Source organism: Artemia sp. Qi Xiang Cuo, chromosome 7 (genome assembly GCF_049724085.1).
Source record: "Artemia sp. Qi Xiang Cuo chromosome 7, ASM4972408v1, whole genome shotgun sequence".
NCBI lineage: Eukaryota > Metazoa > Arthropoda > Branchiopoda > Anostraca > Artemiidae > Artemia > Artemia sp. Qi Xiang Cuo.
The window spans coordinates 25,396,838-25,411,892 of NC_142800.1; the positions used below are offsets into that span (position 1 = coordinate 25,396,838).

A 15,055-nucleotide genomic window follows, 5' to 3' on the forward strand; every position below is an offset into this window, starting at 1 on the left:
TTGTTATCTCAAAAGGAAGAAAAATTCCCCCCTGCGAAATCCCATCCCTTCCATATTAATAATGATTGGATTTTAAATTTAAAGGTATTTTAAAATTCCCCCTGGAAAATTCTCTCCCCCTCCCCTGTTAATTGTATATCCAGAAAATGTGAACAATATGATCAAAAGAAACAGTCAAGTATTTGTGCAAAGCGGTATTTAATTTCAATCAACGCGGAAAGTATTATGAGGATCTCGGGGGGGGGGGGGCGGGGGGGTATTTTTTACGTAAAACTTTTGCAAGAGTGTACCCAAAATCTTCTTAAAGTTTCTTGGCGATCGGATGAACAGAGTAGCAATACATAAAAATACATAAAGACAGATATACATACATATATATATATATATATATATATATATATATATATATATATATATATATATATATATATATATATATATATATATATATATGTATGTATCTTTATATATTCTTAGATGTTATTTTTAAACCGAGGTTTTTATTGAAGCCCAATGTTTAATTCTGAGGAAAAAAGGAAATCTATATCCACCATATGTTGCCTTAAAGATTCAATGTCAGCAGACTAATAAATTTTTTATCTCCCACATTTTCTCATGGTGACAGATTCACACTCCACCCCATCTCAAGACAAAATTTGGTGTACGTGCCTGCTTTCATCTATATTACATAAGTTTCAATATGAACAAAGTTTAATATCTATTTAAAAGAAGTAAAGAAAAAGAAGATTAGCATATCCACCATATGTTGCCTTAAAGATTCAATGTCAGCAGACTAATAAATTTTTTATCTCCCACATTTTCTCATGGTGACAGATTCACACTCCACCCCATCTCAAGACAAAATTTGGTGTACGTGCCTGCTTTCATCTATATTACATAAGTTTCAATATGAACAAAGTTTAATATCTATTTAAAAGAAGTAAAGAAAAAGAAGATTAGCAGACAAAGTTAAACACTTTTTTTATTTTTAATAGACATTACCAAATAATATTATTGATGAGGATCAAAAACTTTAACTTTCCAAAAAATGTATTAAGTGTTACCTTATCAAAAACCTCTAGGTCAGTTAATAAACTAATCTTTAACCATAAGAGAAATGGTCAATTAGGCATTATACTTTAAAAGAAACACACAGGCTTACCAAACACTCTACCAGGAGTTCCAGATACAACATGCTGACCATAATCAAGTTTTCTAATGTCTTCCCCAAGATTGGTTCCACCAATACATGCATGACACTGGACATTCATGTAGTCCCCCAGAGCCAATACAACCTACACAAACAAGAGAACAAGAGAACAGTAATACGTAATTTACAACAAGATAACACTTCAAGAAGGGAATTATCTATTATTACATTCACAAAAACTATGGGAAGGCAAACAAAAATCTTAGTAGCATAGCATCCAGAGGTCAGCGGTCACCAATTGGAAGGGGATTCACCCTGACATTGAAGAACACCTTTTGTATTTTCACTAAATAAATCGAAAAAAGAACAGCCCCCCCCCCAATTTTGAGAAACATATTTTTATATCTTCATTTAGAAAAAAAACATGCCTAACCCCTCCACTATTTTCATAAATTCCCCCCTCATCATTTTCATTGGCGTTAAAACCTCAAATGAAAATATATTATCTATACACAGATATTTAGTAATAGAAAACAGATCCAATCATATAACAAGGCAAAACAGAAGAAATGGAATAAATATATGCAACAATATATATTTACCTATTCAATGTAATATTACTGTAATAGTAAACTGGACTTGAAAGTCAAGAATAGAAGAAAAACAGACCCTAAGAGACAAAAAAACAAGTTTCTTTTCAGGCGTTATTTTTATACATAAATATACAAAAATGAAATAGTCCTAATTAAAAAATATAATTTTCGTTTCCAAATTTGCTCTGAACTGCTTGGTTTACTCTAAAATTTGGAATAGATATGTTCAAAGCACACAATCCCGAAATTTGAGGGGACTCATTCTAATAATTTTAGGGAGAATATTAACAATCTTTTGTCAAACTACCCCCAGGGACATAGTGTTGATGCACTTTACTTTTGGGTAGTTTTCACTTTCATTTGTACAGATTGTCCAGCAAAATGAAATTGTTATCATAAAAATAGTAAAAACATAATAGCTGAGTGAAAATTAAAGGCTCCCAATTCCAAAATCCTGGATCTGTCACTGCTTTTATCCCTCTTAAAGAGATGCAAGCTTGTGTTGTATGATTAAAGAGTACATACACTGAAAGGGGAAAAAATAGGGGATGGATATTTAGAGAAAAAGTAGGAAGAGGAAATAAAATTTCGTGCGAAAAGAAAGGAGCCCTTTGTGAATTTTAAATTTTCGTTTGGAAAAATGCCAGCTAGCTAGTCATTTGCTAGTCAAAAGTGTACCAGCTAGTCATTTTATGAAAGAATTTACGTTTATGTTTATTTTTGACATACTGTCGTATCAAGACCGGATGTTCCATTTTACACAAGAAGACCCAAAGTGCAAGCTGTGTGATGATAGCAACAGAATGTGCAGCTTCTCGCTGCAACAGAAGAAGAAGAAATAGTAACAAATGGTCTGAAGGCATTGTTATATGAATAATGAAACAATTGGCCATTGCCTATTTGACTTTACTATGATGACGTCTGCACAACATACCTTGCTTTGCAAACTGTTAAAATGATTCAAACACCACAAAATCTCACTATCGGCCAATAGCCTAGCCAACTATACCTGCACACAGAGCATAGAAATCGACATCTATCAACTCATAATTGAACTCCTAGAGTCGAAAGATCTACTGAAAGATATATGAAAATATCTAATAATCATGAGGCAATCGAGCCAGTAGCTGTGTAGCCCACAGAGTGAAGCAAAAGGAAAAGGGCTAAATAGTATCACTGAAAAGCCCACCTGCTGTTAAATAGAAGAAGAAGAATGAATTTTTAAGCATAAATATAATAATGCATCAATTGCAAAGGTCCACATGAATCTACAAATAAATCATTATGCCCTGCATACAAGAAAAGAGCTCTAACACTCCAAATATCAACAGAGAAGGCCATCCCATACCCCTTTGCAGCAATGGAAGCAAATGCTGCCCAACAATACCAAATAAAGCCTGTAATGAAACCAACCAAAACCCCCAAGTCAAATGCCCCAAATGCATCAAGCACCCCATATAAAACAACATCTTCTAAGCCCCCTAGCTCAAATCCCAATCAGAAGGAATCACCAAGCCAGCAAGCCTTGTTTTCCGGTGAGATGAGGCCAGCCTGGCCCTCCCTCCCAAGAAGAAACAAACCGGAAACACTACCTGGAATCAATCCCTTAACCAACAGACAGGATGCACTACCAAAAATGCAATCCCCAAATATATGCTTATTCATTCTAAACTGTAATGCAGTTCAGGCCATGAACATACATCAACTACAGAAAACAAAAATTATTGCAGAATTGGCAAAAATCTACATCCCAGATGATATGCTCATTCAAGCAAAAAAAGATCTTGCTTTACTTTTAACAAAGCTGAACATTGATACACAGTCATATGAAGAATAAATCAACAACACAACATTTATCAATACTCCAATGGAATGTAAGATCACTCACAGAAAATAAGCTAAATGAACTAATATCATTTATGAATAATAATTACATTAATATTGCTTGCCTCCAGTAAACTCATTTAACCCAAAATCAACAAATTAATTCTCTGTGATACACTATCCTTAGAAATTATAGATATTCAGATATAAAATGATGTGGTGTATCTTTATTAGTTAATAATAATATAAAATTTTGTGGCATCAATTTTACAGATTTTGAAAATGACGTTGATGTAATTGGTATAAGTATTTGGCTGAATAATTTAAAAACCTACATAATAAGCTTGTATAACCCCAATGGCCAAACTTCAGATGCCAAGGATTTCTTTAATTATATAAATAATTCTAATATGTTAAAAAACATCATCATTTGTGGTGATTTCAATGCCCACAGCCTTTTGTGGGGGAATAAACCAGCAAATAAAGCTGGTAAATTTATTGAGCATATGATTTCAAATAATAATGAATTAGCTGTTGCTACCCCTCCAAACCTAATTACATATTTTAACCCCAAAAGTGCCACATTCTCCACAATTGACCTACAAATTGTGTCTTTAAATTTTTTGAACAAAATTTACATAAATAAAATTGATAGTCTGTGTACAGACCACTTTGCTATAGTTTGCTCCCTAAATGAACCTGCTGAAACTTCTTCTCATACTTCCAAATATATCAACACTAAAGCAAATTGGTCTATTTTCCAAAATAAGCTAAATGATGAAATTACAAGTTTCACCCAAAGTTCATGCATTTCTAACACAACAGTTGACACACATGCTGAAGCCTTGACATCTTTACTAATAAATACAGCTAATCATGCTATCCCCAGGACAACACCTAAGAAAACATTCCCTAAACAAATTCCTAAAGCATGGTGGACAAATGAGTGCCTAAATAAATGGAAGATAAAAAAGGCAGCTAGGACAGAATTCATAAAAAAACCAACACCTACTACATATTTAAAAAAATTACAAGCAGAATCTAATCTAAAAAGGACTATAATAGATGCTAAATATAAATACTGGAATAATTTTGCAAATAATCTCTCCAGAGAAATGCATGAGCTAATTATACATAAAGTCATAAGCCACATATGTGAGAAAAAGACTTCTCCCAACCCACTCCTGTATGAACTTATACATAATAATACCCATTATGACAATGATATTGAAAAGGCTAACCTATTTGCAACTCTTTTTGTTAATAAGCTAACATCAAACAATCAAAGCAATCTGTCCACAATTCCTATGAACCCTAGTTACCAACCACGCCCAGGATCCGAGTACATAACTAATCCATTTTCAATCCAGGAATTGAATAATGCAATACATCATATTAGGTCCAAAACTAGCAGCAGCTATGACAATATACACCCTACATGGATAAAGAATCTCACACCTTCATACAAACAAGAACTGCTAAATTGTTATAATCACGCTTGGGCATCCTCTAGGTTCCCCAATATATGGAAATGTTCGTCCCTCCTACCAATCCTAAAGAAAAATAAACCAAAAGATAACCCTGAGTCTTATAGGCCCATAATGATTACACCTGTGATGGGGAAAATAATGGAGAAAATGATTTATCACAGACTCCTCTGGTTTGTTGAGAAAAATAACATGATCCCACACACTCAAACTGGATTCAGGAAATACCACTCCTCAACAGATGCTTTCATTTTGCTAACAAATGCAATAAATGAATCTTTCTCAAAAAATAATATCCTAGTGGCAGCTTTCCTTGATTTTGAAGGAGCATATGACAATGTGAACCACCAAATCCTTTTAAATAAACTTGCAAACCTTGGAGTACCTCCCAAGCTAGTATCCTTTATTAAATCCTTCATATAAGTGCGAAGTTTCATTGTTTGTGTTGGTTCAGCCTCTTCACCCCAAAAGACAATATCCAAAGGCCTACCTCAGGGAGCAGTCCTCAGTTGCCTCCTATTTGCCCTATATCTCTGGGACATGAACCTACCCCACACGAATCTACAATATGCTGATGATATGGTGCTATGGTCATCTGGCAACACCTTTCAGATAGCACAGTCAAATCTGCAAAAGTCACTTTTCCAGTTTGAAAAATTCTCTCAACATTCAGATTTACCCATTGCACCCACCAAGTCAAAAATAATCCAATTTCACAGGAAGCGAAACCATGTTAATGCAAAACTAACTCTAAATAAAACAACTATTCCAGAAGATAATAATATTAATTACCTAGGTCTCATGCTTGACCAAAAACTTAATTTCCACCTCCACATTTCAAAAACAATAAAAAAATGTTATAGAAAAGCAAATATACTAAAAAGACTTCTTTCCACACCCTGGGGTTGTAAGGAGAAAACCTTACTCCAGTTTTATAAATCACATATAAGACCCCATATTGACTATGGGCTCATTGTCTATGGTGCATGTGCAAAGACCCAGATGCAAAAAATTGAAACAACACAAAATGATATAATACGTCTCATATTTGGTCTTAGGAAACCCACAAGCACCAAGTTTCTGCTTATGGAGAGTGGATTAACAACAATAAGGGAGAGACGTAGCTTTCTCTTGATAAAATATCTTACAAAAATTGAATCAAATAACTCACACACATTACATAATTGGTTAAGAAATCCAGCCATGTATAGAGGTATTGCAGATGAGTATGCCAATATTCAAAAGAAGTTCCCTGTACCAGCAAAGTCTATTGCACCTACTTTCCCCAATCCCCTCCATGGAATTGGTCATTTCCCATAATAAATACTGAATTTTCAAAATGGAATAAAGATTTAACCCCCATTGCTTTTGTTCAGAAAAAATTTGCAGAACTTAATACAATTACCTATAAAAATCACTTCCAAATATTTGTTGATGGGTCAAAAAGGAATGAGAAGGTTGCAAGTGGTGTTTTCCTTCCTCACCTGAAAATTGCAATGGGCGAGAGATTATTTAATAATTTATCTATAATGTCTGCTGAGTTAAATGCCATAATCATGGCATTAGAACACCTTAAGCAAAACCAATCTTTGATTGATAATTCGAATAATATTATCATTTATTCCGACTCTTTATCAAGCCTTGAGTTGCTGGCCTCAGCTCCTCAATATAAGTTGGACATTGACACTTATCATTGTCTCAGTATTATTGATAATCTTGCTTCAAGTGGCATAAAAACTTACTTTCAGTACATTCCTAGCCACTCTGGCATAAGTGGTAATCATCGGGTTGATGAAATAGCAAAAAATGCTATAAATATTGACCAGCCAAGCGGGAGACCAATCCCAATTAGAGATATTTACCGATGGAGGCAATCAGATATTAATTTTAATAAGATTAATCCTTTCCTTTCCCCCTTTCCCAATAAGTATCTTTCTAAAATTTATCATAGAATTCGTTCTGGAACAAATGGACTAAATTTCCTTGCATTCTCATATAAGCTTTTTAATTCAAGTGGTTCAATTCCCCTGTCCCCTCTTTGCAGGCATTGTAATATGAATAATGAAACATTTGACCATTGCCTATTTGAATGTAATATGCTGACGTCTGCACAACATACCTTGCTTTCTAAACTGTTAAAATACTTCAAACACCACAAAATCCCACTATCAGCCAAGAGCCTAGCCAACTATACCTGCACACAGAGCATAGAAATCGACATCTATCATCTTATATTTGAACTCCTAGAGTCGAAAGATCTGCTGAAAGATATCTGAATATATCTAATAAATATGAGGCAATCAAGCCAGTAGCTCTGTAGCCCACAGAGTGAAGCAAAAGGAAAAGGGCTAAATAGTTTTACTGAAAAGCCCACCTGCTGTTAAATAGAAGAAGAAGAAGAATAATGACATTGGAAATAAACGTTTTAGTGTTGTTAGCAACCACAGAACAGTCTTGAATTATGAGGAAGATAAAATAAGATTAACTAAATTGAATGTGGTAATTTCAGGAGGTGAAACAAGAAAGCAAGCTGTTATGTTAATAGCGATGAAATTGTGTGAGCATGTTTGGAAAAAAAAGAGTTAAAAGGGTTTGGTTTTGATAGTAAGAGAAGGATAGAGGGTATAACTGAGAGCAAAGAGTGGAAGGGGGAAGTGTATATTGAGTGGATGGAGTATGTTGTAGAACGTTTTATTGGAATTTGAGTTTATAAGAAGGTGTGAATTGTGTAGATAAGCAAAACAGCGTTGCCAGTCTTGTTTTCTTCATCAAGTGAAAAAAATTTGTTTTTTGGTGTTTGAATAGCAGCTGATGTAGAGGTCGTAGAAACAAAAATTGAATGATCATTATAACTGCCTTTCATGTTTTTGTAATTTTTTTTTAATGTATTGTGTATATTAATTTTGTAAAAAACTTTATTATGATGGGAAGGTCAATTTTTTTATTTGTTATTTTATTAATTAAGTTAATTGGTTTTCTTTTTTAATGATTTTTATTTTTATCATTATCCTTTTTGAGATTAAAAGGGGTTCTCCTTTTATTGTGGGGGACATGACAGACCACCATTATGAAAAATTAAGAAACAGTAAGAAAGGCCACTGTAAGAAGGTCTTCCTATGGTGGGAGGACGCCTTTATTATGGGAAAGACATTTTTTTTATGGAATGGCTTTTTGGAGTGCATACGTTGGTTGAAGTGTTTCCCGTTTGGCTGCTATTTAATAAAAACAGAGTGTAGGTGATGTCCAAGGTTTAAAGTTAAATTTGTTTTTAAAGCTGCTGTCACTGTGAGAGCTGGAGGTAGGATTAAAAAAAAAAGAAGAAATAGGACATTTCATGGAAAAGGGTTGGGAAACCCTTGTTCAAAAGGGCCCTTACCATTTCTAATTTTAAATATCTATTTAGAAGCAGTATTCTACTTGTATTAAATTGATATTACAATTGTTTTAAATATTAATCAAAGTAAAATTACCAAAGAAATTTCTGGTATAAGCACAGAAATTAGTGGCAAGGTACAGGACTCATTGTTTTATTATAAGCATTAGATCAGACATTATAACACCTACAAGGAATATGACAACATAGGAAAAGCCTGTACAAAATACATATAACAAAACATATAACATTGGTTTTTCACTAACTTAATTTCATAATATCAAAAATAAAGTCAACCAGCAGACTCCAAGCACTATATCATCATTTATGGTTTTGATATACACAAGCTTTAAGGTGGATATGAAACAAGCTTTGCATGTTTGCAAGTTCAATATAATCTTAGAGCTTAGCCAAAAAGAATATAGGAAAATCTACCTTTTGAACTTGTAAGGCAAGTTCTCTAGTTGGAGACAAAACAAGGACCTGAGTTTCTCGTGTTTGTGTGTCAAGAACTTGAAGGAGACTGACAGAAAAAGTTGCAGTTTTTCCTGTACCAGACTGAGCTTGTGCTATTACATCTCTTCCTTTTACGATGGGCCTTATGGCTCTCTGCTGGATTGCTGATGGCTTTTCAAAACCTATAAAAAAAAGAGCAAATATTATGTGCGTAGAAACATTACACGGTCAGAATCTAATAAAATCTTGGACCCAGACTAGATCGTTGGTATAGTGCAGTTATTTTGCACTAGAGAAAAGCTTTAGTGCTCTTAGACCAATTTAAAATCAAAATGTGCGTTTTTAACTACCAATCATCTTTCAGCACACAAAACTTCTATTGCTGTTATATCTACAGTTAATATATTGACAAAACGCCACATTACTACTTCCACATAACTGAAACGAGTTTCATACAGAGAAAAGTTCATATATGGAGACTGAAAATGCCAAAAACAAGGTAAAACAGAACTATTTACACAAAAGGAAATTAAAAATATGAATAGAATTAACAGAAGTTCGTTTTTAGCATTGTAGTGCAGTTTTTTTTTTGTTTTTTTTTGCATTTTGTCTGTGAGCTGTCAACTTTGAAAACAAAAAAGGACCTAAGTTGCACATTTTAAGACACATAAAAAACATTTTTATAGTTATGTTCCAATGAACCCTACTCTCTGTAATGGCCCCAATTGTGCACAAACTTCTATTTAAACAATTATGTATTTTTGGAGCTTTCAACTTAAAATCATCTTGGGTGCATGACCATTAGACCAGGAGCTGTCAATAAAACCCTATCATAAACCATTTAAATGACTGTCGATAAAACTGATTTAAACTTTAATAAACACCAGCAGAGACAAGGATGATAAGGGGGAATTACCCTATGATATTAGTCGAAAATAGCCCCCCCCCCGCCCTATAAAATCATGACCTAATATAATCCATTTTCATGATTGACCCCCTCCCCCCCCCAAGATAAATTCAGTGATCCTTAACCAAAGGATTGGGCCTCTGTTCACCTGTGCTTAGAAATTCAAATTTAATATGCAAGTTTATGTTTTTTATTGTCAACCTGACACAATTCCTATAGCTTTATTCCTCTAGGCTAAATAGAACTTTGTTGATTTTGTTGGTTTCCATAGTTATTTCTCATCAAAAGTTATAAATGAAGCTGACTTAAAAAATAGAAAAGTTTTGTAGATAGGCTAGAGCAATCATACGCAACGCTATAGCGTTGCCTATAGTGAAGGTCATACGGCTCCAATTTTTATTATTATTATTATTACTTATTATTTTTTTTCCCAGAGGCACTTCATATGGAGGAGGTCGTCGTAGAAACTTCAAAGGGGGCTCATTCGAATGGAAATCGAGAGTTCTAGAGCCCTTTCCAAGGGTCGAAAGTGGTTGTAGGGCAACTTGCCCCCCCCCACGCCCACCATTTCCCCAAACACATCACATCGCAATGGTGAGATATCAATTTTGTTCCGGATAGTTTATTTTCACATAGAAAATATGTTTTTGAGGATGACACACCCCCGGAGCCCTCAGGGCAAGGGTTTTAAGTTATGCCCTGGGGGCATATAAGTTTTATAGAAGGCGTTGTCATAGAAACTTCAAAAAAGGCTCATTCGATTGGAAATTCAAAGGGCTAGTGCCCTTTTTAATAGTCGAAAGTGATTGGAGGGCAACTAACCCCCCTCTCACGCCCACGTTTTCCCCAAACACATCCAATCAAAATTTTGAGATAGCCATTTTATTAAACGTAGTTTTAAGTTCTGGAAAATAGGTCTTGGAGGATAACAACTCCCCCACAGCCCTCAGGGCAAGCATTGTAAGTTATGCCCTGGGGGCATATAAGGTTTTGTATAGACAACGTTGTCGTAGAAACTTCAGAAAGGGCTCATTCGATTGGAAATTTAAATGGCTAGTTCCCTTTTTAACAGTCGAAAGTGATTCTAAGGCAACTGACACACGGCTCTATTCTATCCAATTACTCCCAGAAATTCTCTCAAACTGAAAATGCTAAAATACGCAAAAATGAATGGATCGAAAAATAGCTTCAAAAGACAGTAGTTGGGGTATTTCATTTGTTGATGCAGAAAAAACATAATCGTTTTGATTAGACCATTTTTCAGATTTTTTGTGCCACAATAATTTAGCATTTATTGCAAAGTATTTGTTTTAACCTTATTTTAAGTATGACTGTAATTTTAAGTATTTTTAAGTATTATTTTTTTCCCCAGAGGCACTTCATATGGAAGGGGTCGTCGTAGAAACTTCAGACTCAATCGATTGGAAATTCAAAGGGCTAGTGCCCTTTTTAATAGTCGAAAGTGATTGGCGGGCAACTACCCCCCCCCCTCTCCTGCCCACTTTTCCCTCAAACACATCCAATCAAAATTTTGAGATAGCCATTTTATTAAACATAGTTTTAAGTTCTGGAAATTATGTCTTTGAGGATGAAAACTCCTCCACAGCCCTCAGGGCAAGCGTTGTAAGTTATGCCCTGGGGGATATAAGGTTTTGTATAGACAACGTTGTCATAGAAACTTCAGAAAGGGCTCATTCGATTGGAAATTTAAATGGCTAGTTCCCTTTTTAATTGTCGAAAGTGATTCTAAGGCAACTGACACATGGCTCTATTCTATCCAATTACTCCCAGAAATTCTCTCAAACTGAAAATGCTAAAATACTTAAAATTACAGCCATACTTCAAATAAGGTTAAAATACATACTTTGCGATAAATACTAAATTATTGTGGCACAAAAATCTGAAAAATGGTCTAATCAAAACGATTCTGCTGTTTCTGCATCAACAAATGAAATAGCCTAACTACTATCTTTTGAAGCTATTTTTTCGATCCATCCATTGTTACGGAAAAAAGCCACACTTGATTTATCAGGGTTATGTAATTAAGTTGTTTCCGGGTAAAGTTGCTTAGCGTGAACGTTTTCTCATCCTCAATTAAAAAAAACCTAGCACAAAAATTTGCTTCAAGTTAACATTAAAGAGACCCATCGAATTCAGTAACAACAGAAATTAATTTCTATTATAGTTAAAACTCAAAAAGACCAGAAATTACTGTTAAAGAATAAAAGAAACCCCGAACGAACAGAAATTAAAATTAACTATCTTACAAACAGAAAGATAACCGGTGAAAACATAAATGAATGAATAAATCTTATATAACTTCAATATTTTTTTATTATTTTCCCCCCAGAGGTGCTTTATATACAAGGGTTAAAAATACCATTTTGTTAAAAATAGTTGAAAGGTTAAATAACAAAACTCTGGTGTCGACAAAACACCCCAGGGCCCGGGGACAGGAAGAGATTCTCGTATAAACTTCAGAGAGGGCTCATTTGATTGGAAATTGGAAGTTCTAGTCCAGCTTTTAAGAGTCAAAAGTGATCAAAGGGCAACTACCCCCCCCCCACGCCCTTTTTCCCCAAAATACATCAGATAAAAATTTTGAGGTAGCCATTTTGTTAAAAAAAAAAGAAATTCAAAAGTCAGATAACGAAAACTCTGGGGTCGACAAAATGTTGTACAAACATAATATTTGTAATATAATTCGTTTTATAACTAATTAATCATTAGTTATAATAAATATATATACTAATTAATCATAAGTTATACCCGGGGGGCATATATAGCTATTTTTGTAAAAAAAAAAAAAAATCAAGGGTCAGATAACAAAAATTCTGGGGTCGACACATGTTGTACAAACATAATATGTATAATATAATTTGTTTCATAACTAATTAACCATTTGAAAAAATTAGTTATTGAAAATCAATAAATCAATACAAATGTAGAGCATTGACTTATGCCAATCTGTTCAGAAAATACTAATCATGTAATACATGAAAAACAATCACGCCATGTGTTATATCATTTCAAACGGATTGATAAGCCCACCCGAAGAACATTTAAAGTGATTATTTTCTTAAAAATGGTCTAACCACCTGATTTTAATATCTCGGAGTCGAAAAAAATCCCCAGGGCCCTGGGACAGGCGTTGTAAGTTATACTCTGGGGATATATATGGTTCTTATAGAAGGGACTCTTGTATAAACTTCAGAGAGGGCTCATTTGATTGAAAATAGAAAGCTCTAGTTCACTTTTAAAGAGTCAAAAGAGACCAAAGCTTGATTAGTCCCCACACGCCGTTTTTCCCCAAACCTATCCGATAAAAATTTTGAGATGGCAATTTTGTTAAAAATAGTTCAAACATCAGATAATAAGAACTCCGAGGTGGACACAAAGAGATTTTTCCCCTGTTATATTGTTATTTTGAATCAGTTTTGATACTTTGATGAACATTTAATTTTTTTTTAAAGCTCGAATTTGAAATAAGTGATTTTTCAAAGCTTGAATCTTTTTGCAACCAAATATGCATAAAAATTAATTTAACAAAACTTTACGCAAATTAAGTTTTTGAAAGAAAAGTGAAGGCCATTTAAAACTTAAGCTCAGCAGATACAAATACCTTTTAAAATTAAAACTCAAAACGACCAGAAATTACTATTAAAGAATAAATGAAACCCAAAACGAACAGAAATTAAATAAACAATCATAGCAAAAACATACAACAAGTAATAATACAAATGAATAAATAGATCTTAAAGTGAGTAATGCTTGGATTGAATATGAAAATCAAGCTTAAAACGAAAACAAATATGTTTCTATTGAAGTAAAAATGAAACTTAAAACGAACAGAAATTAAATAAACAATCAATGCAAACAAACATGTAATAGATATTAATGTAAATTAATAAATAAATCTTAAAACGAGTGAAACTCAAATTGAATAAACAAATCAAGCTTGAACCAAACAAAATTCACTATAAACAAGAGTTTGGGTATGACCTCCTTCTCTCACTGTAAAAGTCTAAAACCTACTACGTCATTGGCGCTTTACTGAAAACTATATGCGTCTTTAACAGTCTTGGAAAGTATAAACAACATCAAATTGAATATTTGATGCATAATGATATTAATAGTTGAAAGATCCATCAGTTCAAGAATTTATTTCACTGTAATTATATTTTTATTTTCAATGCTGTAAGAATTGGAAAAGAAAATATTTGTAATATCATTCGTTTTCAGTTAAGCGACAATGAATCAGTAGGGTTTTGGTTTTTATTTACAGTTAGGAAAGGAGGCAGTATCCAAACATTTGTTTGTTACATTAGTATCTATCGCATGTTTGTTTGCATTGATTGTTTATTTAATTTCTGTTCGTTTTAAGTTTCATTTATACTTCAATAGGAAATATTTTTTTTTCGTTTTAAGCTTGATTTTCATGTTCAATCTAATCATTACTCGCTGTAAGATCTATTTATTCATTTATATTATTACTTGTTATATTTTTTGCTATGATTGCTTATTTAATTTCTGTTTGTTTTGGGTTTCATTTATTCTTTAAAATTAATTTCTGGTCATTTTGAGTTTGAATTTTAAAAGGTATTTGTATCTGCTGAGCTTAAGTTTAAAATGGCCTTTACTTTTCTTTGAAACACTTATTTTTCGGAAAGTTTTTTTTTTAATTAATATCACAATATGGTGTACTCAGGAGGCTAGGGCGAATTTGAAAAAGGCAGAAATTAATGGCATATACTTTGAGCTAGTGCTGAAAGACATATTGAATGCTGTATTCATCGTCTTCTTAGGTATTGCAGGCTAAGTAATAAAAACAAAAACATGTAAATTCACCATTTCTTTTGTTTAGCCAAACTGCCATTTTTGAAAAATGTACCAACTTTTGTATACAGTCTAGGGCTATATCTACACATTAAGGGGGGGGGGGAGACTGGGATACAAACGTTATGGTTTCAGCCAGGCTACTGTATTTTGGAAGTGATGAATAAGAAATCTAATTCCATCACCCTCTATTATTTTAGATAATAGATAAAGGAGTATTCTTTATAACAAGATTACACTCCAAATTTGTTTCTTAACTGATCAGAGCAAAATAAGCTTTAAATTCCTTATAAAATAAAAACAGACTCAGTAGTAAGATCAGTCCTTGGATTTCCTTACAACAATTTCTTAGCCTAAAACATTATTTGTAAATTTTTGTTTTTTTTCATTACCTAGCTAGGTAGAATCTGTCAATCCGAGTACACAACT

General features: G+C 33.4%; 1 protein-coding gene across 2 annotated transcripts in view; it reads right to left on the reverse strand.

The window, feature by feature from the left end:
- LOC148950092 (eukaryotic initiation factor 4A-III) overlaps nucleotides 1-15,055 on the reverse strand; it is a 50,776-nt gene that overhangs the window by 24,496 nt on the left and 11,225 nt on the right. For both annotated transcript variants that reach the window (XM_089092121.1, XM_089092122.1), the window contains exons 2-3: nucleotides 8,863-9,065; nucleotides 1,163-1,295 (exon numbers count right to left, since the gene is read on the reverse strand). In XM_089092121.1, the coding sequence (XP_088948247.1) occupies nucleotides 1,163-1,295; nucleotides 8,863-9,065 (336 nt within the window). The remainder of the gene's footprint in view (nucleotides 1-1,162; nucleotides 1,296-8,862; nucleotides 9,066-15,055) is intronic.